This window comes from Excalfactoria chinensis, chromosome 2, assembly GCF_039878825.1.
Source record: "Excalfactoria chinensis isolate bCotChi1 chromosome 2, bCotChi1.hap2, whole genome shotgun sequence".
NCBI lineage: Eukaryota > Metazoa > Chordata > Aves > Galliformes > Phasianidae > Excalfactoria > Excalfactoria chinensis.
The window spans coordinates 139,849,264-139,874,390 of record NC_092826.1 but is presented as its reverse complement, the minus strand read 5'-3'; the positions used below and the strand labels follow the sequence as shown (position 1 = coordinate 139,874,390).

Here is a 25,127-nt window from a genome sequence, read left to right as displayed (position 1 = left end):
AATTATTTTTATATGCATGACTTTCAGATAGTTTGTTTTTTGTTGTTTTTTGTTTTTGTTTTGTTTTGTTTTTGGTAATATTTAACTTTAACTGACAATTAATTAAGGCTAACATTATTGGTTAAACATGACTTTCAGCATGGAGGTTAGGCAACTTTATTCATGAATAAACTCCTATCTTCCTGCCTAAAACTGTCAACATATTCTTTTGTTTATAGAGAATGTGGTCTTTTGCAAAATGAAAAGGTAAGAGACAAAAGCTCAGTAACACAAATTCAAACTCTGTTCCCTTGTACCTTCCCTAGTAAATACATAGACAACTGATACATCCGTTTGTAGATGGATATCTGTGTTGCTTGGAGAAATGAGGAGTTCTGTGTCTAACCTTTCTGAGGGTTAATGACTGATTCTGAGAGAACACTGGCATAATTTTCAGTTCTAAACAATTTTTTTTTCTTCTTTTGTTTAACGTCCCTTTTCTCCCCTTCCCTACTGAAGGTTTGTATTTCTGGTGTTCCTTTTTAAAGTGTTTGTTTATATGCTACACGAGTTGCTTTCCTTGCAAAGAGTTTTTTAAATGTATATTTACCTCTTTTTAAAAACAGTTGTTGGAAGGAAAATGGTGAGTTTATGAAGTATTTATTTAAGGATATAACATTCTTTCTTGCTACAACAACAATAAAACAAAACCCAGGTAGTTACTATGGTATTGAAGTGTTAATAAGATGTTCCTAGGGTTTGTTTCTAAAGAGAGTGCATTAAAGGTGGTAAGTTCTAAACATGCAGTATTGTGCTTTGATATATAATCTTAAAAATAACAGCTTCGTATGCCCAAAATGTAATTTTTACCTTTGAAAAGGAGCTTCAGAACCATATCTGGTTTTATACTATGCCGTGCAGCCAGAAGTCCTCTTTAATGCCCTGGAATATGAAATGCATGTTTAGTTCAGTCTTAATTGCTTTTACATTGAGATTGAAGGAAGAATGTATTCTTTAGTTCCTCTTTCTGGTATTCAGGGTTTGGTTTATTCCTGTGTGTTTGGAGGCATCCAGTTTGGATGGGTTGCTCTCAATGTTCCATGCCAGGGAAATGGCCGTTTCACTGGGAGCCCATAAATAACAGTATGGTATACACGAGGGCTTGTTTTGGGATCACCTTTACATTCATTTTCATTAGAGATGTGCACGGCATTGCTGTAACTTCCTGTATAAAAGAATGTTTTCTGTCTGATGAGTGTTTCTGCTGTAACTTTGGAGAGGCTCAATTAGATTTCTGTTCTGTTTCCAACCTGTTCAAGTTTCTTTAGCAGCGGAAGAATTTCTCCTTGTAGTACCCATAAGTTACTAAGAAAATCTGACTTGCATTCCTTGTCAGGGAAAATCTGACAAACATATTTTTTCTTCAAACAGATGAAAACTTTATTCTCAAACATGACAGAGCGTTCCTTTTGTCAATGGCAAACCGAGGGAAACATACCAATGGTTCCCAATTTTTCATGTGAGTAGATGTGATCTGACAGTCGAGCTTTTGTTAAACAGAGGAGCGCTGTTCATGAGAAAGATGGTATTGCTAAATTATCTCTTAACGATGTTATCCACCTTACTTTGAATAGGCTTGAGTGGATACCTGCAGAGCTCTAGTAGGAAACAACATTTACCACCAGTTGCATGGGGCTTTTGTTTGGGTTAGAAGTGGGTTCTATGGGATTGCTTGTTGTTCCTTGTTTGATACCCTAAAATGATGACTGTGCTATTGTGCTGAGTGTCCAGAATCAGATTCTTTGGTTTTGTGTTGTACCAACCAAGTCTTCACAGAATACTCGTGAATTACAGTGCTGAGCATTATACATAGGAGTCAGCAAGGCCTATGATAGAGATGGCCTGTATGTTTTCACATATGCTATTTCAAATATAGCTTATGATTTCCTTTGGGAAACAGGGTTTTTTATAATTATTTCATTCTGGGGAGGGGGACCTCATTTAGTTTTGTTGCTTTTCTTCTGGAGTTCCCGTTCCTGACATAATTCTTTTCTATACTGTTGAATAGTACTGTTGACGTGTGTACATTAATTGTCACGGTCCCGATGCTGTAGAAAATAACGTGCTGAAAAATCAGGTTTTCCAACGTAATCTTAAAGAAACAAAAATGAATCCATCCCAGCATATTGCCCCATCCTGTCCAATTGTAGAACACACGTTTCAATTGTGGGTAAATTCTCAGGTGTGATGGCAGTCAGGCTCTTTTGATTGAAGTAGTTGCATTCTGGGTCCAGTGTTTAACAGCTTGTATTTGGGAAGATGTGGTTCACAATTTGGGCTGGTGCTAAGAACCTTCATTAGGGAATAATGCTGGTGTTTCTGCAATTAAATTCTGCTGTGGTTGTTTAGCTGTAAAAAGCTTTTTTTTCTTTGCCATCTTTCTTGGGGGATGAGTGAATGGCGCTTCACTGTCTTCGGTAAAGGAGGAAATTCTCCTGAAGAGTTTTCCTTTTCTTTTTGTTGCCTGAGAAAGAGCTTCAGTATGACACAATGAAGTTCAGATAAGAGGCATTTTTAGGTCTCTTCCTAAAGAATGCCCTAAAAATGGAAAGTTAATAAGAAACCTAAGGGAGAGTCTTTCAGTTCCTACTGTTCTGACTTTCCAAAGAGAGAAAATCATGTCAAGAGCTTATTTTCTCTTAGCCTCAAGGCATCTTTGAGGTGATATGCTTCCTTACAGTGAATCCAAATGGAGATATTTATATATATATATATACACTAACATGAGAAACAACCTCTGTACAAAAAAAGAACGTGTTTAAAAAGCACTCTGCAGAACACTGCTTTGCTGTTTATCACCTGACGATAAATCTTCTGATTCTCGTGTCGCAATTTTCCATTTTTAAGCTTATCTGAACAAAAACACATGAAAACTTAATGGTGCTACATCTATCAAGAAAGCTGTCATTTGAGGGCTCTAAAGTTTCTTTTTGCTCCTGTATTTAATTCAGATGTCTTCCTCTTTCACTTCTAGCAGTAGGCTCAGCTTACTTGCTCAATTAAATTCAATGTACTTAATGGACACCCTGTCTCTCACCATGCACAGGAACATCCTAAGCTTGTGTTAGATGCTAAATTATAACTTACCTAGGACAGTAAAATGTGAACAGAGCTTGAGAGTGCTTTCATTGAAGCGGGATTATTTTAAAAGGTACTTATTATCTTTTTCTTGGCTGTCCTGCAGCATATTCAAATGGCACCACTTTACCTTAAGGTTACACAAATGAATCGTGTGCAGGATTAAATTCCCAGAGTATCAGTGAGGTTTAGATTGGTTGCTGTGCAAGTCTTCAATGCACATTGTAATGCTGTAGATTTGTATGACCCTTTTGACCGGGGCTTTTTATTGCATGCAGTAAATGTTGTTTGAGAGATCTTTGTGTATTCCAAGAACAGGGCATGTAGATGCAGCTCACCATCTGCGGGACACCCAGCCCTCCTGGAGCAGCAGCTGGAAGCCAGCAGGGGTAGCACAGAGCTCAGGATGGCAATTGAGCGTTGTGCCTAGCTGGGGTGGCTTCACACTGATGGGCAGCAGAAGTCCACCGTGCCACACTGTTACTGCCCTTCCTCAGGTGAATAGGGAGAGAAAACACAGTGAAAAGCTCATGGGTTGAGATACAAACAAGGAGATCACCTGTCAATTAACTATCAGAGGCAAAACAGATTCTGCATGAGGGAGATGAACATAGTTCATTGACTACTGCCAATACACTGGAGCAGTGACAACTAAAAGCCCCTTCTCTCTGCTCACCCTCTTCTTCCTCGTGGCACAGAGGAGCAGGGGTTGTGGTCTGTCCATAATACTTGGACTCTCCCACTCCTTTAAGGTCGCTCTCTGTCCCTGCTGCACCTGGAGATGTGCTCTGTGTGATGCCCATGGGCTGCACAGGGATAGCCTGCTTTTCCATAGGCCTTTCTTGGGTTGCAGGGAGCTTCTGCTCCATGCCTGGAGCACCTCCTGCCCTCCTCTTGCACTAACCCTGGTGGCCCCGGGGCTGCTTCTCTCTTATTTCTCACTCCTCTCTCCCATCTGCAGTTGCACAGCCTTTTTTATTTCTTACACCTGCACTCCCAGAGCACAACCAGGATTGCTAATGGCTTAGCTCTGCCCAGCAGTGGGTCGCTTTTGGAGCAGCTGGAGCTGGCTATGATCTGGCATGGAGCAGCTGCTGGGCCCTGCTCACAGAGAGCAACTTTCCTCCACTAAAACCCTGCCTAACACATTTATAGATGCCTTTTTTTAACATAGTTGTGTGCATTTAAGCTGAATCCCACCATTGGCCTCCAGCTCTGCAGCTTACTGTGGAAGTGAGTACGATTACAATATCCATAGGAGAGCGCCCCCAATGGCAGATGCGCATATATACAGACAGTGGGGAAGTCAGGTTCATTTTCAGTAACTTGATTAGTGAACAGGTAAGGATGGATGGTGAAACATGGAGGCCAACAGCCTGTATTTGTACGTGGATCTTTTTAAGGGTGGAGCTTGGTTTCTGCTTCACGTAGTGTTTGAATTTCGAGATTCAAAGTAGGAAATCAGCTACTGAAGGTGATATCTGGACAGTTTCTGATTTAAGACTTGAAAAAGTTGTATATTAAAGCAGTCCTGCTTGCTGACATTTGTGTGGTTACTTTAGGGAATGTACGGTGTGTTTCTACAGATTGTCTTTAATAACATCACTTACTTCCTTTAGTAGTTTACTATAAACTGAAATGAAAATGTTCTACTTAAAGGAATGCTCGATTATTCAGCAGTTTGTCATGAGGAAAAATGCGTATGTGCCAAATGTAGCAAGTAGGGAGTGCAAGTAAGTTAATTTATAACTCTTTATTCAGCTGAGACTGAAAAAATAGGGGGATCTTGAATATATGTTTTCACTTGCTCATCAAATGCACTTTCCCTGCTTACTGCATTAAGTGTCATCAGGAATAACTATCTTTGTAGGAAATAATCAGGCAGCAAATCTCCTTGACAGACTGCGTTAGCAAACTGGTCACCACGGGACTCAAAGTCATTAAGGTGTGATCTGCAATGGTCAGTTCTGCAAGTGATGCAAGTGGAGTTAGGAAGTGTGAGTGTAGAGTTGGGAGAATGAATGGAAGGCATCGCTAGGAACTGGCAAGGTGCAGAACGAGAGCAAAGGAAGCACATCTGTCATAGAATCATAGAATGGCCTGGGTTGCAAAGGCCCACAGTGCTCATCCAGTTCCAGCCCCCTGCTGTGTGCAGGGTCACCAACCAGCAGCCCAGGCTGCCCAGAGCCACATCCAGCCTGGCCTTGAATGCCTGCAGGGATGGGGCATCCACAGCCTCCTTGGGCAACCTGTTCCAGTGCATCACCACCCTCTGGGGGAAAAACTTCCTCCTAAGATCCAACCTAAACCTCCCCATCTCAGTTTCAAACCATTCCCCCTTGTCCTATCACTGCCCACCCTCACAAACAGCCATTCCCTCTCCTGTTTATATGCTTCCTTCAGTACTGGATGCCCACAATGAGGTCTTCCTGGAGCCTTCCCTTCTCCAAGCTAAACAAGCCCATATCAGAATTGCTGTGTTTGATGCTCGTTGACTGTTCTTACTTAGAGCAGTTGGGTTGAAAGGAGAGAGCTTAGCTACTGCAGGCTTGGTTTTCATGGATCCATGCTTCAGACATGCCAGGTCTGTTCCTACGTGTCTTTAGAAGCACTCCCTGCTCTGACAGAGTGCATCATTTTTATTTTATTTTATTTTATTTTATTTTATTTTATTTTATTTTATTTTATTTTATTTTATTTTATTTTATTTTATTTTATTTTATTTTATTTTATTTTATTTTATTTTATTTTATTTTATTTTATTTTTTTACTGTTATTAAAGGGAGTGAAGTACTACCTCTAGAGCATTATACAGATGCAGCTTATGTCTTCAGGTCACTTATTTAGATAGAGCTGGGGAGGTGGTAAGCCTGCTTGTGGTTGGTCAGCACAGCAGCTGGGTTCTTGTTGGGTGATGTTCTTCACTAGCTCCTTATTGAGCTGATCTGATGAAGGTACCTTGGCTCTTTCGAGCCCCTGTTGCACCTGTGGCCCTGCCCAACCTTCTAGGAAGGGTGTAATACAGAATAAGTGCACCTCTCGTGAAAGTGATTATAGAAAGTACTGTAAAAGTCTGCGGATTTTATGAGTGCTTGTGCTCAGCTTTGCTTCTTTGAAGTCATGCAAAACCAACCGAGCTGCATTTACTACAGAAGCAGAAATGTGAGTGTGCAGAAGGTAGCATAAAGAAAGCAGTGGAAGGGATGCAAGTATCCAGCTTCTTAGCTGTCATTTGGAAGCTTTCAATAGTGATTAACTTACTGCCTTGCTACTTAGTTATGTGTTAGCTTCAGTAATTGAGGAATACATCCTTACTACAACATAAAGAGTGGTCTAAGGATTTGTTGTTCCTTACCAGCTCAGTGCTGAGTTGTTGCCTTTGTGTTCAAAAGCCACTGATTTAAAACTCGAGGCTGTTTTGATACGTTAGATTCCCACCTTGATATTGAGGTTATTGTCAGTGTAATGTGTCTCCCAAGCTGTTTTTTCTTGCTCAAAACTAAATAACCTTTTGGTTCAGCCATTCTGTGGATGTGTAGCGTGCCCAGCAAATGAACTGACCTCTCTGAAACACTAAATGACAGATTGAAATCAATGGTGAGGGTTTACAACTGATTTCTGAACATCACAACCTTCCTTAAAGGCCTCATATCCAAGGGTTTCCAGTGTGCCACACCAGGCATGTTCCTGAGCAGCCGTCCCTTTTTCCTTTGCTGTGAATGAAATAGCTGTGAGCTGATTGTCGAACCAGTTACGGAGATAGGAAAGTGAACAAAACCGATGGATGGAAGGTGCTGATTTCGCAGTATTTTTGAGCAAAAGTGGTGTTTGTGCACTTGGCACACAGGCAGATCCCAGTGGTTGGATTAAGACTGATGTGGAAGTACAGCCCGTGCAGAAGCGTTCACTGGATGCTTCTATGTGTAGCGTATTACAGAGGGATCACTTCACTTTCTCCCTGCTTCGATGTGTGGATAATTGCTGATGCATTCCTCAATCATTGCTGCCCTTCAGAACTGCACCAGCATCAGTTGGTGTGTGTTTTTTCCTGTTAGTGTCTGCAGTGTTCTTGTCTCTATGCTTCTGAGCACAAGCATTGCAGTAACCATTCATGTACTGTAGAGAAAGCAGCTTTTCTCCTATTATGCAGAACTTTCATAGTACAAGGAAGATGTGAGCTAATTATGGACTATATAAAGCTGTGGGCTTACCGGCACCTTACATTTATAAATCAAAGCAGTTAAGGGCCTCCGTCTTATGAAGCACACATGTAGATCATAGAATGACCTGTGCAGAAAAGGATTACTGTGCTTATATAGTTTAACTGCCTTCTGTGTGCAGGGTTGCCAACCAGCAGCCCAGGCTGCCCAGAGCCACATCCAGCCTGGCCTTGAATGCCTGCAGGGATGGGGCATCCACAGCCTCCTTGGGCAACCTGTTCCAGTGCGTCACCACCCTCTGGGTGAAAAACTGCCTCCTAAGATCCAACCTAAGCCTCCCCTGTATTGGGTTAAAATCATTAGCGCTTTGTTCCGTTGAGCATTTGAACACAGATAGAACCACCAGCACATCAGCAGACCCACTGAAATCAGTTATTCTTCTGCTTAAAGTTGCGCATGTGTTCTAACACTCGTGCTGGATTGAGCCTTTCGGAGGGGATTGGGAGGATTCTAACAGTTTATCTTTCTCCTAGTTTATGCAAGGAAGTTATTTCTGCAGTTTGGTGTTGTTGAAGAGAACTGACTGTAGTTCTCCAAGTGCCTTGTATTCTAAAGAAAATTTAGAGCCCTCTTTTTAGGCATCCTTGTTCTGCATACGACTTGATTAATATGAATTTTAAACTTGTATTTAATAAAAACGTAGACTCAGTTTTGTCTGAAAATGTATTACAATTTATTTCTGCCATTTTTGTGTAAAATTTACAGAAACTGTGTTACATCGTGCGCTCCAAAGGTAATGTCTCATTCCTCTAAGGCTGTGTCCTTTTCTCTTTCTGTTTTTAATCTTTCTTGTTTTTCTGGTCATATTGTTATGTGCATTGAGTCCTTTTCTAGGCCTCAGGTTCTTGGGGTGGGGGGTGGGCAATGAAACGCTTGTATGGAAAAGATGCTCTTCTCTTCAGCAGTAACTTAAACCAATTCGCATTAATTTGCAATAGAGACATTTGTCCTTCTGCAAATAACTTGGAAAACAGTAGCTATTATGAGGCAGATTGGTTAATGTTATAAATTACCAAACTTCTGTAGAGAAATGTTTTAATGAAGTACTATTTCTTGGGAGGAAACGATCGTAACTCTGAGCTTCTGTAGTGCCAAAGTAATGCGTAGGTTTTGTCCTGGTGAAGTTTTATGGTCAAGGTACAAATGTTCCAAGAACTGAAAGGAGCAGCGTAGGCCAAAAGCTTCGACATGCACTTCTGAAGTGCAAATGTTTGCAGTCTAATTGCAGTGCTACAGCCATGACCTCGAGGTGAGAGAATGGAACAATGAGGAGTTTGGTTTCTGCTTCCCTTTGGAAGTGATTTAAGTTGCCAAACTCCTCTTGCATCTAGAAAGTTTACTTCCTGGGTAATGCTTTTGTGTGCTTTCCCATCGTGAGCAGGCAAATGAGAAGGATTCTGTCCACTTTCTCTATCAGCACAATGAAAAGCTAAGTGGCTTTACCAGTGACCAACTCTCGGTTTCCTTGTTTATCAAGGACTAGTCTAAAGGCATTTGATGCTGAAATAGTTTGCTCGATTGCTCTCCAAGTGCTGCTGCAGCATGGCAGGAGCACGTTGCTCCAGCATTCATATCAGGGGTGTCTGAACTCATTGCTTTCTGTAGCTGATTCTAAATGCTCAGTCTCATTTGCTGTTGCTTTCATTGAAGTAACCCACTTCTATCACTACTTTAAACTCCGCTTTATAATTATGCCTGCTCACGATGTTCACTTAACAGCAGGTCATTAATGCAGTTAACTTTGCTGATAGAACTTCCAAAGCTGTGAGAATGTTTCATTTTGCAGCAAGATGCAGGAATAGTGAGGGAAAAACAAGGAACACCCCTACTGCTGAGAAATGAAATGGCTTGATAGCATCTCTTTCCCTGCATATAACCTAAAGGGGTTCTCTGTAATATTAGGGTTACAGAAGCAGAAGGTCTGGTGTTTGGAGCCTAAAGAAATCAGAGTGTAAGCACTTCTGATGGGCACTTCCACCCTTTGCGTGCATTCCAGCACTGCAGCGTCTCATCAGCTAATAGCTGAAAGTAAGAGTGCAGCCATGTGCTTGAACACTATTTTATGGTAGCAGTGAAAGCCTGATGTCATTGTACCAGGTCTGTGTTACTGAAAATGTGCTATTTTTGCTCTGGGGGGAGTAATACAGTGGAGGGAGGCTAGAAAGACAAGGCAGTGCCTGGGGAAGGGAGGAGTCAAATACTTTCAAATCAGAATTTCTGATACAGATTATTCTGATGAAGTAATTTGCTTTCCTTTTTAGTGGAGAGTATAGAGAGGTGCCGAGTCATAGAGTTGCTATCAAAAAGTTGAATCTTAAGATATCTTTACAGCTGCACAGCCTTGAATATTCCAGTCTAAATCCAGCCTGGAAGTTTAGCATAGCTGCCTCCAATGCCTATTAGCAGAATGCACAAAATGTAATGCAGTTCCCTTTCCCCTTCAGGCTAGAAACAGTTAAAAGTGGGAACCTGAAAAACAGGGAGCAAGTCTGAATGTATCACACAAGTAAACTGCAGGGTACCACGTTATGTCTGCTTGCAATGTGCTGCTGTTTCTTCTGGGAAGCCTGTGAGCTCATCAGCTGAAATGCTACAGTCCTGACAGTTAAAGACAGGGCTGCTTTGTATTCTGAGTCATGCGGCCAATCAAGTAGGTAGAAAGTCATAGAGAAAAGCAAAAGCAAAGAATCTATCACATATGATAACTCTGCTTTCCCATTTCCTTCTTAAATGGAACCGACTCCAGAAACATGTAAACTACATTAGTTGCCCAACATTTACTTCCCAGTTGTATCTTCTCTGTGATTAAAGGTGTTAGTTATATTTAAATGTGTATTTATAAAGAGACTTGAATATTTTTTGTTGCATGCATAAAATGGTACTTGGTACAACTTTCAAGTATGCACAGTTAGCTAAACTTCAAACAAATTTTGATGTAAAAGATGAAAAAAGTTCCTATGTCTGTAAGCTGCGAGGTGTTTTAATTCCATGTATGTAACTGGATTTTATCACTGTTTTTGTCTTACCTTCACCTTTTTTGTTTTTTTTTTTCCTGTGCCATTCTGCTCTTACTTCATCTGAATCCTTGATTTTTATTTTACCATCTTGCCATCTTGCTGTTTGTCAAACAGAACAACAAAACCTGCTCCTCATCTTGACGGGTAAGAATCCTTCCGTTTCTTCAGTGACGATAAGGTTGAGATTATTGATGAGTCTTCACATATTTCACTGAAAGCATAGAACAGTGGGAAAACAAATTCTTAGTTCTGCAGTTATGAAGCAGAAGGAGATGGAAAACTGAAGCTTGAGGTCTATAAAAAATCCAAATTACAGCTTATTTCCTAAAGCTTGGAAGGCCTGAAACCTTCCATATTCATTTATTTAAACCCAGTTGCTGCCCTTAGCCCAAAAATCAAGTTGAAATGTCCAGTTTAACATAGTAGAATAGTCCTTTTATTTTTGACATGTTTTATCTCTGAAATAGATTAGTTCCTGGAAGTAGAAGTTACAGGGTATTTGGAGGAAGGAAAAAGAAATGTGGAATGGTAGAACAGAATTAGAGATTCATTAATTGTGACTGTGCCTTCAGTGTTAGTGGGAACTTGCATGCTGAGTTTGCATAGACCTATAAATGCTTCACCTCTGGGGAAAGCAGCAATTTGTGACCATCTTTATTTCGTCTGCCTGGAGTTCAGCATTTCAAAAATAGAAGGCTCGATTAGTAATGATGACCTGTTCATGGTGCCCATTAGAAGAGAGTAAGATGGCATCATGTTGAAGCAGAACAGACCTCCTGATCATGTCGCATTGAAATCTTAGCGTTACTGCCAATGTAAAAGTAATTTTAAAGAACCTTATTTTTCAATGTAATATTTTTAAGAGTCAGACGAGCCCAGTGAAGCTGAATGTTTCCGCTTGAGAACAACTTTTTAACTCTGAAATTCATTGGAAAAAGCTTAAAGCAGTATAGAAATGCTTGTACTACCCAACTGTTTTATTTCTGCAGCGTGCACGTTGTCTTTGGACTGGTTATTTCTGGTTTTGAAGTAATAGAACAAATAGAGAATCTGAAAACTGATACTGCCAGTAGACCCTATGCAGATGTACGAGTTATTGACTGTGGGGTGCTTGTTACAAAACCAGCAAAAGATGGTAAGCATACATAAGCTGAAGTTAATTGAACATTAATGTTGTTTACAGAGTCCAAAAAGTATGCCAGCATCTAGAAATCACTATGGTCAATCTGTCAACTCTTAATTTGGCTCTAACGAGACTTCAAAATGTAGAGGTTGGAGAAGGCGAGCAAGGCACGGGAAAGGAGGTTTTCTGACGCCAACCTTTGTGCCTTAGAACTTGCATGTCTTCTTCCTCTTCTCCTTAATTAATCTTTGTGGTTAATGTTGTAAACTCAAAAAGCAATTAGAAGTTATTTTTCAGAGCTTGCAAGATTGTCGTCCAGTCAGCAGCTTTTCTTGATGGGGGATTTTGTACTGTTTCTGAAGGCTTGTTTTAACGTTAACATCTCTGTAAAGGAAGTCTACGTGATTTTAATGAGAATTCATGGGAAATAAATGATCTTAGATATGTTTCTAGGCAATTGTTGTGAGGTGTGGATTGTTTTGAGATAAGATTGTTGGTTTTTTTCTCATCAGTTTTGTGTTTCTTCAAAGATAGTGGGGTGGTTTTTTGTCCTGTAGAGAGGAAAGAGCATAAAGGAGGAAGACACAGAAAAAAGAAGATACCAAAACTTGTGACATAGGATCATAAAATCCTTAGAGTTGGAAACAACCTTTAAAGGTCATCTAGTCCAACTCCCCAATTTCTGATTGTTAACTTCACTTACAGACCTCCAGTGAATGCCTTTAAAGTGCTTTGGCTTTTCAGTGATGTGCCTTGCATGGCAGAAGTTGTGCATAGGAATCCTTATAGTTCGCTTGATAGCAAACGTAGGGATATTTTTTACAACCATCCTTACTGGAAAAAAATATGTGATCTTATTGATAGTGCTTTATGCTGGACGCAATGGAATTCATGTAATTGTTCTATAGCAAACATCACTGTGGAAGGTTTACACACTGAGCTCTGGGAGAAGTTAGTGTTGTTACATATATGAAGTAGTATGCTTTTTGTATGTATGTTTACACTGTAAATTTAAAATATCTGTTTCTAAGCTTTGGAGAAGAAGAAGAAAGTCTGTTCTGACTCAGAAGCTTCAGACTCCTCATCCAGTGGATCAGACCCCTCCGAAACATCATCTGAAAGTGAAGCTGAAGATGAAAGAAGCAGAAGAAGAAAGCGTAAAAGAAGAGCTAAAACCAAACAGTCAAGAAAACGGAGGAAGGAAGAGAGGAAGAAGGAGGATCTGAGAAGCAAACGAGCCCCAAACCAAAGATGGTGACTAGTTTCTTAAACTTAAGAATTTCAGGGAACTTTGAGAAAGTTTCCTTTTTCATGAAGTACTCACGCAATTAATACGAAGGTTCTTTTTATTCTGTAAGTTTAGACTCCATCCTTCCTTCAGCATAAAATGAGTTTGAAGTCGTCTGATAGCTCGTTTCATCATGTGGGCTTATTTGGGGAATTCGCTTTGGAAAGTTGGGTTTGTCGGTTGATTCTGAATTATAACCTTATTTTTTTCCTCTTAGCAGCCTTTCTGACAAGAGCGATGTAACAGAAAAAGCAGTGGATGTCAGCACAAAGAGGGATAAGCCTGTGGTACGTCCTGAAGAAATTCCCCCAGTGCCTGAAAATAGATTTCTGCTGAGAAGAGATGTGCCTGTTGTCAGTACAGAACCTGAACCGTAAGGAGCATTGTGTTTTCTCATTATGTTGGCTTTCTTGCTGGAATTTATGCGTAAAACTTTGCCACTAAAGATGTATTTCTAGAACTCATAGCAAAACAGCATTTCTAAGCGAGATACTTTACAGAATCACAGAATCACAGAATCACAGAATGACCCGGGTTGGAAGGGACCTCAAGGATCATGTAGTTCCAACCCCCCTGCCTAGCAGGGCCACCAACATACGCCTTTACTAGATCAGGTTGCCCAGAGCCCCGTCCAACCTGGTCTTGAACACCTCCAAGGACGGGGCATCCACAACCTCCCTGGGCAGCCTGTTCCAGGACCTAACCACTCTCCTAGTAAAGAACTTCCCCCTAACATCCAACCTAAATCTTCCCTCTTTTAACTTAAAACCATTTCTCCTAGTCCTGCTATTATCAGCCCTTTCAAAGAGTTTACTCCCCTCCTGGGAGTAAGTTCCCTTCAGGTATTGAAAGGCTGCAATGAGGTCACCCCGCAACTTTCTGTTCTCCAGGCTGAACAAACCCAACTCCCTCAGCCTGTCCTCATAGACTTTAAGCACTCTACTTAATGTATTTCTTTGGCAGTTTCTTTTCAGAGTGGTTTGTTTTTGTGTTGTTGTTTTTTTTCAGTGAAATCTCATGAATTCATTTCATTGAATCATAAGGATCGTGCATATCGTGACCTTAAACTCAATTACACACAATGCATGCATTGTTCAGTAATCCTAGAGGAGATTTTTGCAACAAAAAACGCAGCAAATATCTCCTTGCTGGACAAACTTGAATGGGAGAAGTGATTTCTCAGCTTCACAGACTAAAGGGAGAAAATTTGGTGCTGGATCAATGAAATGGAGTCTTAGAAGCAGTCTCTAATTTAGAGAGCAGGAGACGAATTTTCTCCCAAATTTCTTTGCTTTTGAATTTATATGGGCACAATCCTGGACGTATCTAAAATTTAATCAATTTGGATTTTTTTTCTTTAAATTCTGTTAATTATATAGTCTCTTGTAAGCTTCTTCTTGAAGTGCTACACGTCTTCAAAGCCTTATCTGCTTCTGTCGAGGACGTTGCACAACCTCTGTAAAAAGGAGTGCTGAATTACCTCTTGTTGCAGGGGAAGGAAACAAGGCTTCAGAACTTGTGGATTGTCATGAGCTGCCATTCCCTGTGCTGAGACATTGTTGTGTAGCAGCCAAGATCCTGAAGCTGTTCCTTCTGTGTCTTATTAACAAGTTTTTTAACTTCACAATAAGTTTTAGGTCGAAGTTAAAATTGTTATGTGTGGGTTTATTTGTGTAAGCTCATCTTTTGTTAATTTATGTAGGAAGCTTCTCGATGCTACTCCAGTTCTAACTGACCAGAAACCATCAGTGTCTAAATCTGGACGAAAAATTAAAGGAAGAGGCACAATAGTATGTGATTTTCTTTTTTCTTTCCTCTCATCCTGAGTATTTTCTCTGACCTTGAACTTTGAATTTCCTTTAAGGCTCTGTGTGATGTTACTGTTGTTGTCGTGCTGCAGATTCAAGCTTAGAAGTTAGAAATATTGTTTGTTAAGTACTTCATTGTACAATACTTTTTCCCCATCCCTCTTATTAACGTCCTTTTGCATAAACATTGTTTGGGAAAACAAATCCGTACTCACAGGTAGTTTTGAACGTAACGATGCTTCAAAGGAAAGAAAATTACTTATTTCTGAAGACTGAAATTAATTCAGCAAGGGTGAGCCAAAAGATCTGACACATTGAGAAATGACACGGGCTTGCACTCTCATCACCTTGGATTTCCTCACTGTATCTGTGAAACACTGGGGCTGGAGCAGAACCAAAGAAAAGGCTCTTCTACAGTGTCTGATGATTGTGCATACACTGCTGGGAAGCAACAGTACTGCTGGCAGCATTGGCAGGACCACTTAAACTGTTAGTTCTGCTTTTTGACATTTGAAGTATATCTCTTGTTTCTTTCTTTCGTTCCTTCTTTTTTAAGCTGCTTAATGTAGCTTGTCAGATTTCATCTGCTCAGGTGCCTGAGCTGAAGTCCATGTAGTTTCACAGATAACACTGATGAGCAAGAAGTTACCTTTTTGCAATGCTAGTAGAGAAAGCTTTTTACAAATATACAGGCTTGGTCCTTTTTTCTACCTTCCTCTGTTAAGACTGTCACTGTTAATGTCGATTTTTTTCCTGCTTTTATGCTCTGGTAACCTCAAGGCTTTTGTATCAGTGCCACTGTTCTTAAGAAAAGTTTTTCTTGTCTGTTCTTTAATAACCTAAATTGCGGGCCCAAAACACTATTGTTTTTCAGTCAATAGAAAAGGGAGAGAAAATAAAACCACCTTTCCTAAATGTGCATTTGCTCCTTCAGTGAATGTCCTTAAATACAGATATATGACGATTAATGTACCTATCTAGCTGAAGGCACTTCACAAGGATGGTCTTAACCAAGACTCCCTTGAATATGGTTTTTCTTCTGTCACAGCCACTGCATTTGAGGAATATCTTTTTTAGCTTTGCATCCTTGCGATGCAAAGATTTTAAACCCCAAAATTATTGGCTGGTGGTTTAAGATAAAACAAGGTATTGTAGTGTTTGGGCTGCAGCTGAGTGCCTCTTACTCCCTTATTTGCCAGCCTTGACTTTAAATCTGATAGCTGTTGTCCTTGATGCATCTGACAACTTTCATTTGTATCTGGCCCTTGTGATATCCATTAAAGGAAACCTTTGAAATACAGTGTTTTGAAATATTTATGTAAACAGATTTCTGGAAAACTAACATAGCACTGAGTAGAATTGGCTTTTGCCAGGAACTTGGGTGCCTGTGTCTTGTTTCTCCTAATTTTGGCATCCTCTTAGGAAAATTAAGAGTGGAAATAATAAATAATATCAGAAATAATTTAAACCTAGCGGTTAGAGGAACACATTTTCTGCTGCCTTTAGTAGTTAATTTAGCTTTCTCCCTACAGCCAACTACTCAAGGTACTCATTTGTAGTTTTGAATTCTCTTGGGCTCCAAAGGGGGAACAACACCTCTTTTTTTTTGTTCCCAAGCAGTCATTGCTTCAGAAGAAAGGGTAGCGAATCTCCAGGTCTCTATGACAGATGCTGCTTGTTTTCTTACATGAAGAGAAAAAGTCTTAAGAGTTTTGCCTGAAGTTATCTGAATGCTATGTATACCAATACATGTGTCTTTCTCCTTTTACACTGCCGGACAAGCTGGTGTTTGTTTGTTTCCACATAGTGCTGGCTTTAACAGTGGCTCAAAATAATTGAGTAAAACCCAGAAGTTTTTCTTCTTTGTTAATTGAGTTGAGGAGCATCTAATTTCCTCATATGAGTTACTTAAGTGTGCATCCTACTGGGTAATGGAAAATAATGAGTTAGCAAAATTATGAGCACTTTGCTGCTGCTGCAGGAAAAGTTCTTGTTGCTCATTTGAGTGTTGTCTCTAAGCATGATTTTTTAGCATGGAGCTTCACTGCACTTTTATTAAAGATTTTTTGCTTGTAAGATTTTAACCTGGTTGCCCATTCCTGAAGGGCTGAACAGCAGTGACTATTGAAATAGTGCTTATCTTAATGCTTATAGGAAGTTCGGTGTCTGTTAATTGAAATGTCTGTTCTTTAGTATCATGGGGAAAAACAGAAGTTTGGTTATCTGCAGTAATTGTGATGCTCCATAAAGGGAATTTGACTTCTTCCTAAATTCTTCCTTTTATGTTTGAAAAAACAAACAACCAAGAAACCATCCTTCTCAAGCTTTGAGAAATGCCTTCAGAGAACGAAAACACAGTTAGCTACGTAGTCTGGTCTCACGTGTAGGATATATGAGTGCCCAAAGTGGATATTTTGGGCAGGGAATTCATATTTGTGTTCTTTGTGACGGTTTGAGAATAATGTCGCCTGATTTGTGTTACAAAGGCACATGCAAAATCTGTAGGAGAGGCACCATATAGTTATGTATTATCCAGTCTTCTTAAAGGCAGATATATTCTTGAATGACTTTTCTTTGCTTTTGTAGCGCTATCACACTCCGCCTCGATCACGGTCATGTTCTGAATCTGATGATGATGAGAGCAGTGAGACTCCACCTCACTGGAAGGAGGAAATGCAGAGATTACGAACGTATAGACCACCTAGTGGAGAGAAGTGGAGTAAAGGCGATAAGTAAGACCCTTGACACAAATACAGGATGTCTTCTTTTTTTGTAAACACAAAGTCATTGATCATGTAGTTGTTCCATGTCATTCTTTTTAGACTAAATAAAATCTGTAAAAATATCTTTGTATTTGGCATCTTTCCGTTTCTTCAGTTGAAATGGAATCTTTCTTAAAGCCTTTCTGGTTCAGAGTTGTAACACCAGATGAACACGCGCTGAAAAGGCGTAGTGTCATAGAATGATTTTTTTCCTGCTGGAGCAATTGGAACAATTCAAAATTCAGTTTTCTAATAGCAAGTGCAGGAATTTTTACAGTTCTTGAGCTTCATTCATTGCCTTGGGGCAGGGATGGGGGTGAAACACAAATTTTTAAAAGAATTTTCACTTAATGTTGTGCTTGCTTGTTTTTTTAAGGTTAAGTGACCCATGTACAAGCAGGTGGGATGAAAGAAGTGCTTCGCGGAGATCAAGATCTTGGTCACATAACGGCTATTCTGATCTAAGTACTGTGAGATACTCCAGCCACCACAAAAAGCACAGAAAAAAGAAAGTGAAACATAAAAAGAAGTCTAAAAAGCAGAAGCATTTCAAGAAGCACAAGCAAGCTAAAAAAAAGAAAGCATCAGCTTCATCAGAGGTAGAATCCTCACGTTCATTCAGGAAGAAGAAATCGTCTTGTGATCGTGAGAGGAAATCTCGTTCCTCTTCATTGTCTTCTAGACGTTCATCCAGAAGAGACTGGTCTAAATCTGATAAGGAAGACCAGAGTTCATCATCTTTCTCAAGCAGAGAGAGTCGGTCATACTACAGGTCCAGATCCAGGTCCAGGTCCAGATCTAGGTCTAAGTCAAGGTCTTATTCCCAAAGAAGTTCCAGATCGAGATCAGCCTCTAAATCATCACGTTCTCGAAGTAGGTCAAGATCAAGTTCTAACCATAGGCATCAAAAGACTGTTTCCAGTTCTCCACGAAATATTTCAACGCGATTAAATGAAAATAAGTTGAACAAGCCTGCTGACCCTGTCAGAGCAGTTGTATTACCAAGTGATAAAGTCGTCATCCCACCAGTTGTCCCAGAGAGCCTCCCTGTAATACCCTTAAGTGATAGTCCTCCGCCTTCAAGGTGGAAGCCTGGACAAAAACCATGGAAGCCATCTTATGAGAGAATTCAGGAAATGAAAGCTAAAGCAACCCATTTAATCCCCCCCCAAACTAATTATAATTTAGTAGTTGTTAAGGAGGCTAACACTTCTTCGTATCAAAAGCAACAGGGGAGTTCTGATAGCGATCAAAGCGGCTATTCCAAATATCGTAGTGATAAAAGCTCAGATAGTTGGCAGAGATCAAGAAGCAGGTCCTCTCGAAGTAGGTCATACTCAAGATCTTACACAAGATCTAGAAGTCTGTCTAGCTCAAGGACAAAGTCTCATTCTTCTGGCAGATCACCATCAGTGAACAAATACCGCAGTGACAGGTCAGGGTTTAGTGAGTCAACATCTTATTTTTCGCTTAGTGATGATGACAGACACAGAAGCAAAAGAAAATCTACATCAGGTGATCAGAACACTCGTTCTCTTAAAGTGAGGCAAGAAACGAGCTCAGAAAGTACCCTTCCATATAAAGGTACAAAAGACTATGATGAGTCTTCTCAAGGAGTGAAAGAGAGTGACAGTTTATCATCTTCAGACTTCTCTACTGACAGCGAGCGTTCTGGTAAAGCAAAGGGAGCCCAAGAAAAGGAAGGCCATTTTCAATTAGAAGGTGATGCTCAGCAACATGATAAAAATACCTTCCGTTCCGTGAGAGGGGAGGAGAAATCCAAGCGTGAATGGGATGCTGATCATTCTAAAAAGAAAGCGGTTAAAGAGCAATCTTCTGAGCAGCCTAGAGGTGGTGCAAAAAGTAAACAGAAATCCTATTCGTGTAGTAAATGGGACTCTGAATCAAACTCGGAAAGGGGAGGGGTTCATCGTGGTAGGGGAGATTCCAGGCCCTCATCCGATAAAGAGGAAGGAGAGGCCACATCAGGATCTGATACAGAATTTAGTGTTACCAAAAGGAGAAAAACAAAATCCAATTCCTCAGAAGGCGTTCTGGATTCTGATAGCGCGTGGAAGGCGAGCAAACAGTTATCATCTTCTGAATCTGAGAGTTCTCATTCTAACTCAACGCATACCAGAGGAAAGTCAAAAAAACACAAACACGAGTCGAAAAAAACTCTTAAAAAATCGCATTCCAAAAAAGCAAAAGAAAAATCAAAAGGGAAAAAGGAGAAGAAACACAAAGTTCAGAAAAGGAAAGAAGTGTTTCATTGGCAACCCCCACTGGAGTTTGGTGAGGAAGATGAAGAAGATATTAATGAAAAGCCAGTTATCAAGGATGAAAAAGAAAAGCAGCTTACCAGGGGTGTGAAGGATAAACAACAACAAGCTTGTGAAAAGGATGAAATGGTCAAAGACAAAATGGGGAGCGGTGAAAAACCTTGTGCAGATGAAAACCTGATAGTTAAAAGTACTACTCCTGATGCCTCACCAAATCGAAGTAAGCCTAATAAAGATAGCATCAATCCAAACACTTCAACCAGTATATTAAACTCAGGAATAAATGTGACTACTTGCAATAATGAGTCCAAGCATGCTGAAGAAAGCAACCAGAATGGATTGGATGTAATTCAGACAGATGACAACATGGAGATTTGTACTCCTGATCGTAACTCACCAGGGAAGGTAGTTGTGGACACTTTGTCTCCTGTTGTTCTCACTGATAAACCTCAGAGTTTAGGTGCTACTATAAACAAAGATTTACAGACCTCCGAACAAGATGCTGTCAAACCAGGAAACAACATTGCAGACTTTGTTAATATTAAAGAGGACATAGGAAGGCAAGAAAATAACTCCGTTCCTGCATCTAATGCTAAAGACTGTAGTTTGAAGAATGAAATGGCTGAAAATACACAAAGCAATTCAGTTGATAATAAATGGAAGCCCTTGCAAGGTGTTGGTAATTTGCAACCAGCTACAATTAGCACTGCCACAGAAGTCAAGAATGTGGCTTCAGCGCCAGAGGCTAAGCCAGCAGGTTTAAGAATTGAAATAAAAGCTAAAAATAAAGTAAGGCCTGGATCTCTGTTTGATGAAGTTAGGAAGACAGCACGACTAAATCGAAGGCCAAGGAACCAAGAAAGCTCCAGCGAGGAGGAGTCTCCAAGTAGAGATGACAATAGTCCATCCAGGAGCCTCAGTAGGTCTCGAAGTAAATCTGAATCTAAATCCAGACACCGGACGCGGTCTGAATCGTACAGTCACTCGAGAAGTCGGTCCCGAAGCTCTACATATTCTTACAGGTAAAATGTTCATGTGTTCACAGCCTACCACATTAACTTGAAAGTTTCCGGTATTCTGAAGCATGCTTTTCTTTCTCAGTTTAAGTTTTTCTTTTAAAAAGTGATTATATGTGGAATATATATTTAGTTTTAAGGGTAAAGTTCTAAATGCTTTTGCTTTTTGCTTCCTTCTGCTCTTCATTTGTTACATTCTATTTTGTGATTGTCTGAAGTTGTTCACTGATTGCAGGTCGAGAAGCTACACAAGAAGCAGAAGTAGGGGCTGGTACAGCAGAGATCGGTCGAGAAGCCGAAGTAGTTCTTACCACAGTTACAAGAGTCGAAGGTGAGTTTCTCTAACGGAGACAGCACTGAGGTGTATTAACAAAGCAGTAAATTATGCCCAGAATTCTTGATGCTTCCATCTCTGAGCAAGTTGGAAGTGAGCTTAGTTATGTGTGATACAATCTGATGCATCCTCTTAAGAGTGCAAGTAAGAATGGTCATATTTTGAAATTTCCTGTTAATAAAAAGCAGTTTGCTTTAATGTACAGCAGCATGGATAAGGAGTTATGGAAAACAAAATTCCCCTTTTCCCTCTTCACCTTTTTCCCTGTTGGGCCCTGTTCTGCACTTGTTCCTGATTACCTTAATGTGATTTGATTTTGTTTGTTTTCAGTCGAACCTATAGCAGAAGCAGATCCAGAAGTAGTTCTTACGGTCACCACAGCCGATCCAGGTATGGATGGTAGTTCTGTAACAACTCCGAGATAACTGTACTTACTGTAAAAGTATCTTAGTATAAGAATACCCCTTTGTCTTTGGTACTTTTAATTGAAGTTCTCTTGGTAGCAACTTCAACCAAAGCAAAGTCAGCATAAATGAGACACTTTGAACGTAACCAAATCATGTCACAAATAATGGTGAACACTCTTCCCTTTTTTTGTTAAAATGAAATTGGAAATAGAAATTAGGATAGTTTTGTTACTTGTTTCCAGATGTACAAACAAGTTGTTTTCCTTCATGGATCAATTGTAGTGAAAAATAGGAACTAATGCTTACTTCAGTGCTTACAAAGTCTTGTAGATTCATAAATTTAAGATCGCGTTTCTTCTTTTGAAGATATTTAATTCTGACATTAAACTTCTATGAAAACTTAGTATTATCTTGTCTTCCACATCCTTCAAGAGCGATTTCTATTTAGCAGTTCACTTCTCTGTATATAAATGTCTTTAAAACACATGTTTAAAATGAATGGCATTCTAGACCTGTGACTCTGAATCAACGATGGCTTTCTTTTCCCTTTAAAGTAGGTCATACACCTATGATAGTTACTATAGCAGAAGTCGAAGTAGAAGTAAAAGGAGTGACAGCTATCGAAGATCTAGAAGTTATGACAGAAGATCCAGGTACGTTATTTACTTGCTTGGCTTTAACCCTCTATTTATGCCAAAAAAAAATTACTAAGTATGTAGTTAAGTTAATGAAAGCTGATGGTTTTTTTCCCAAACATAAAAACACGTTGTATAAATGGCCACATACGGTCAAAATAAGCACATAATTTTTCTTTATAATGCTTCCCGTAAGTGTTTTGTTTAAATTCTGCGGTGAACTAGCTCTCGGGATTTAAACTGGGTACCCTGCCATGGATTAAAAGCTACCTAGTATGCAAAGAATTCCATTGGATGGCGAATGCTTTTTGGCTAGGCTGTGAACGTGGATCAAAAAAAGTGTGCAAAGGAAATGGAAGAATTAGTGCTATCCAGAATTAATCTTCAGCTTCCTGGAATATGTTTTGAAAGAATACTTGACCAGCAAACCCAGTATGCTTTTTGTGTCAGCGTTTGCACCATTGTAAGCTTAGGATAAATTATCCTACTCAGACCAGGGGAATTACCATAGTTGTAGGTGAGCGCATTTCACCACTATCAGGAGTGGAAAGTGATGGTAATGACTGTTTTAATTGAGTGTCCCATAATGTATATTTCAGTTGTTATATAAGACTTAATGTATGTTTTCTTGTCTTGTGCATCTCTTGCCAATCTTTTTAATGCGACACGGTTTTGAGTTATGAATTCAAAATGCAATTTTGAGGCATTTTAATCTTTTATTTGTAGATCTTATGGCTCTGATAGCGAAAGTGATCGCAGTTACTCCAACAACCGAAGTCCCAGTGAGAGCAGCAGATACAGCTGAAAATGTTTCTTCGGCAGTGGAAACCATTTTAAATATGTTTATCAGTGTTGCATTTAGAAAGAAAAACAAGAACTGTTCTGATGCCGTCAGAAGTGAAGTTGAAGGGTGTCTTCTGAGCTAACTGACCCTTTACCATTTAGCAGTGAGCTCACCTGACTGTATCCCCAAGGAGAGGAACTGAAGCTCAGCTCATTTCTTTTATGTCAAACGCTACTTTTACAAAGCAGAAAAAACAGTTTGATTTCCTTGAATTGGATTTTCCAAGCCATGAAAGACACGTGAGTGAGCTTGCTGACACTGCTTTCTTGGTGCAGCAGTCATTACTAAGGTATGTTTATAAACACCTTAAGGCTCTCTGCCTGTTACCATTAAATATATGCTAGCAACTCAAAAACTGTGACAAACTTCTTACAAAGGCTGCCATTTCTAGTTTGTTAACGTGCTTTTTTTTAATGCTGGAGGATGGGTTCCATGCTGTCTTGTTTGACCATTGCGTTATACCGAGAGGGTGGATATACAACAGATAGGTGATGAAAACAAAGACTGCCACTCCGTCTTAATCCTTTCTGTACTGTGATACTGCACAAGTCTGCTCAGAAGGGTGAGATTACACACAAAAGAATTGTGAGGAAAAGTGTGATGAGTGAGTTCTGATCTTAACATCCAGCCTGCCCACACTTGTGCATTTAGAAGAGAATTTGGTGATAAACAGAGGTGTTCTACAGAGGCTAAAGAAGTGTTTTGAAGCAGCCCCATTTCAACTCATCTTGCAGTGCTAGGCAAAATTCAACACGTTCTGAAGTCAGATGCTGTGAACAGTTGAGCATATCATGAATTTGTTCAGGACACTTCTTAAAGTCGTAACTGACGACAATTTTCAAGGAAATAAACCATAAGGATTCCTTTACAAAATATCTGTAGATGTGTCCCCTTTGCCATAGGAATGTCGGAGTGAAGGTACTGACTTATGTCTTGTCAGGGTGGTATGATTTCAGAAATGCTCATACACCTGAAAAAAGCATGGAAAGCACTTCAAAGTAACGTTTAATACCAAAAAATGACTTCATGTTACAGTTAAATGGCTCACAAAAAGAAGAAAAAGAAAAGATTTACAGCTGAAGAACATAAATTTTTTTTGCAATATTCTGATTGAGTCGATATAATACCATTTGTAATGTTTTTCAGTGTTTAGAAGGTTATATACTAAGAAGCAGGTTTTTTAAATAGAAAACATACCCTGAAAAATGGGGTCCATAGTGCAGAAACAGACTAACGTAGCTTTAGTAGAGCTCACGAGTACTGTTGTATTATAATAACTTTCATTACTGACTTTCTGTAATACCTTGAGATGCTTTAGTTTTCTTGAATGTTCTCAAAGACTGAAAGTGACTTGTTTTTAGTCTTACCAAGACCCAACAGCTTTGAAAATTAGGAGTAATCATTTCTTGCTTAGCCATCAACTCATATTGCTTTTTTGGTTGAGTACCCCAAATTTGGCCTTTTTGCAGAGTTAGAAGGGAAGTCTGAAGACTGTAAAAATGTGCTGCGCGTGAACAGCTGAGTAATAACGGTACACAGGTTCCTGAGCCTGAATTTGTCACTGTTTTCCCACTTTTCCAAAGCTCTGTGCTCGGACACTCCGTGCTCTTGTAACTCCATGAAAAACTGTGCACGTAATCCTTCCAAATCAGTAGTTTGTCTGGTTCTCACAAATGTATTTAATGTCAAATTGCATTACTCAGGTAATTATGTTAGCAGATTTCTTTCTAACAGAGTAGCAGCCATCTCAGAGTCAGAAACAAATAATTCTTTGCTAACTCAAGATAACGTTCATTGCAGTTCCGTAGTTTGACATCCTTTGTTACTTCCCTTACACAGAAAATAGCACCAGTGGTCTGACACTGTAACAAAAGATTCAGATCTAAGCATTGCCACTCAACATTTCTCCAAGAAGATTGCCCTAAAATCAGATTCTGTCACGTTTCAATTCTGAGTTGATTGATCATTAAAGCCAAGAAGGGGCGGGGAAATAGGAATGTGGTCAGTCCGTTGTCCAAAATGACTGCAGTGTTACCAATATCTGTTTCATATCTTGGATTCCAGCTTCATGAAGAAATTCCATCTGGTAGGTGGTTGGGGGAGGGATGTGAGGGAATTGGAGGGCAGTATTTTTACTTAGTGAATCCTGTTCAATATATATGCTCCAAATAGAAAATGCACCACTGAGCTGGTTTTCTAATGTTGGTCTGTTTTTGCAATTTTGTTATTCAAAAGTAGTTGCTGTTTATAAAAATAAACTTTTGTACATATCTG

General features: G+C 39.7%; 1 protein-coding gene across 6 annotated transcripts in view; it reads left to right on the top strand.

The window, feature by feature from the left end:
• Positions 1 to 25,127, top strand: part of NKTR (natural killer cell triggering receptor) — a 37,645-nt gene extending 12,518 nt beyond the window's left edge. For 2 of the 6 annotated variants that reach the window (XM_072327467.1, XM_072327468.1), the window contains exons 6-17: positions 1,411 to 1,498; positions 10,469 to 10,498; positions 11,344 to 11,489; positions 12,509 to 12,731; positions 12,983 to 13,138; positions 14,468 to 14,555; positions 17,160 to 17,305; positions 17,712 to 20,639; positions 20,869 to 20,964; positions 21,298 to 21,357; positions 21,929 to 22,027; positions 22,736 to 25,127. In XM_072327467.1, coding sequence (XP_072183568.1) covers positions 1,411 to 1,498; positions 10,469 to 10,498; positions 11,344 to 11,489; positions 12,509 to 12,731; positions 12,983 to 13,138; positions 14,468 to 14,555; positions 17,160 to 17,305; positions 17,712 to 20,639; positions 20,869 to 20,964; positions 21,298 to 21,357; positions 21,929 to 22,027; positions 22,736 to 22,814 — 4,139 coding nt within the window. In that variant the 3' untranslated portion in view covers positions 22,815 to 25,127. Of the gene's footprint in view, positions 1 to 218; positions 247 to 1,410; positions 1,499 to 10,468; positions 10,499 to 11,343; positions 11,490 to 12,508; positions 12,732 to 12,982; positions 13,139 to 14,467; positions 14,556 to 17,159; positions 17,306 to 17,711; positions 20,640 to 20,868; positions 20,965 to 21,297; positions 21,358 to 21,928; positions 22,028 to 22,735 lie in introns of all 6 variants that reach the window. The other 4 variants (XM_072327472.1, XM_072327469.1, XM_072327473.1 and 1 more) reach the window with 4 other exon arrangements.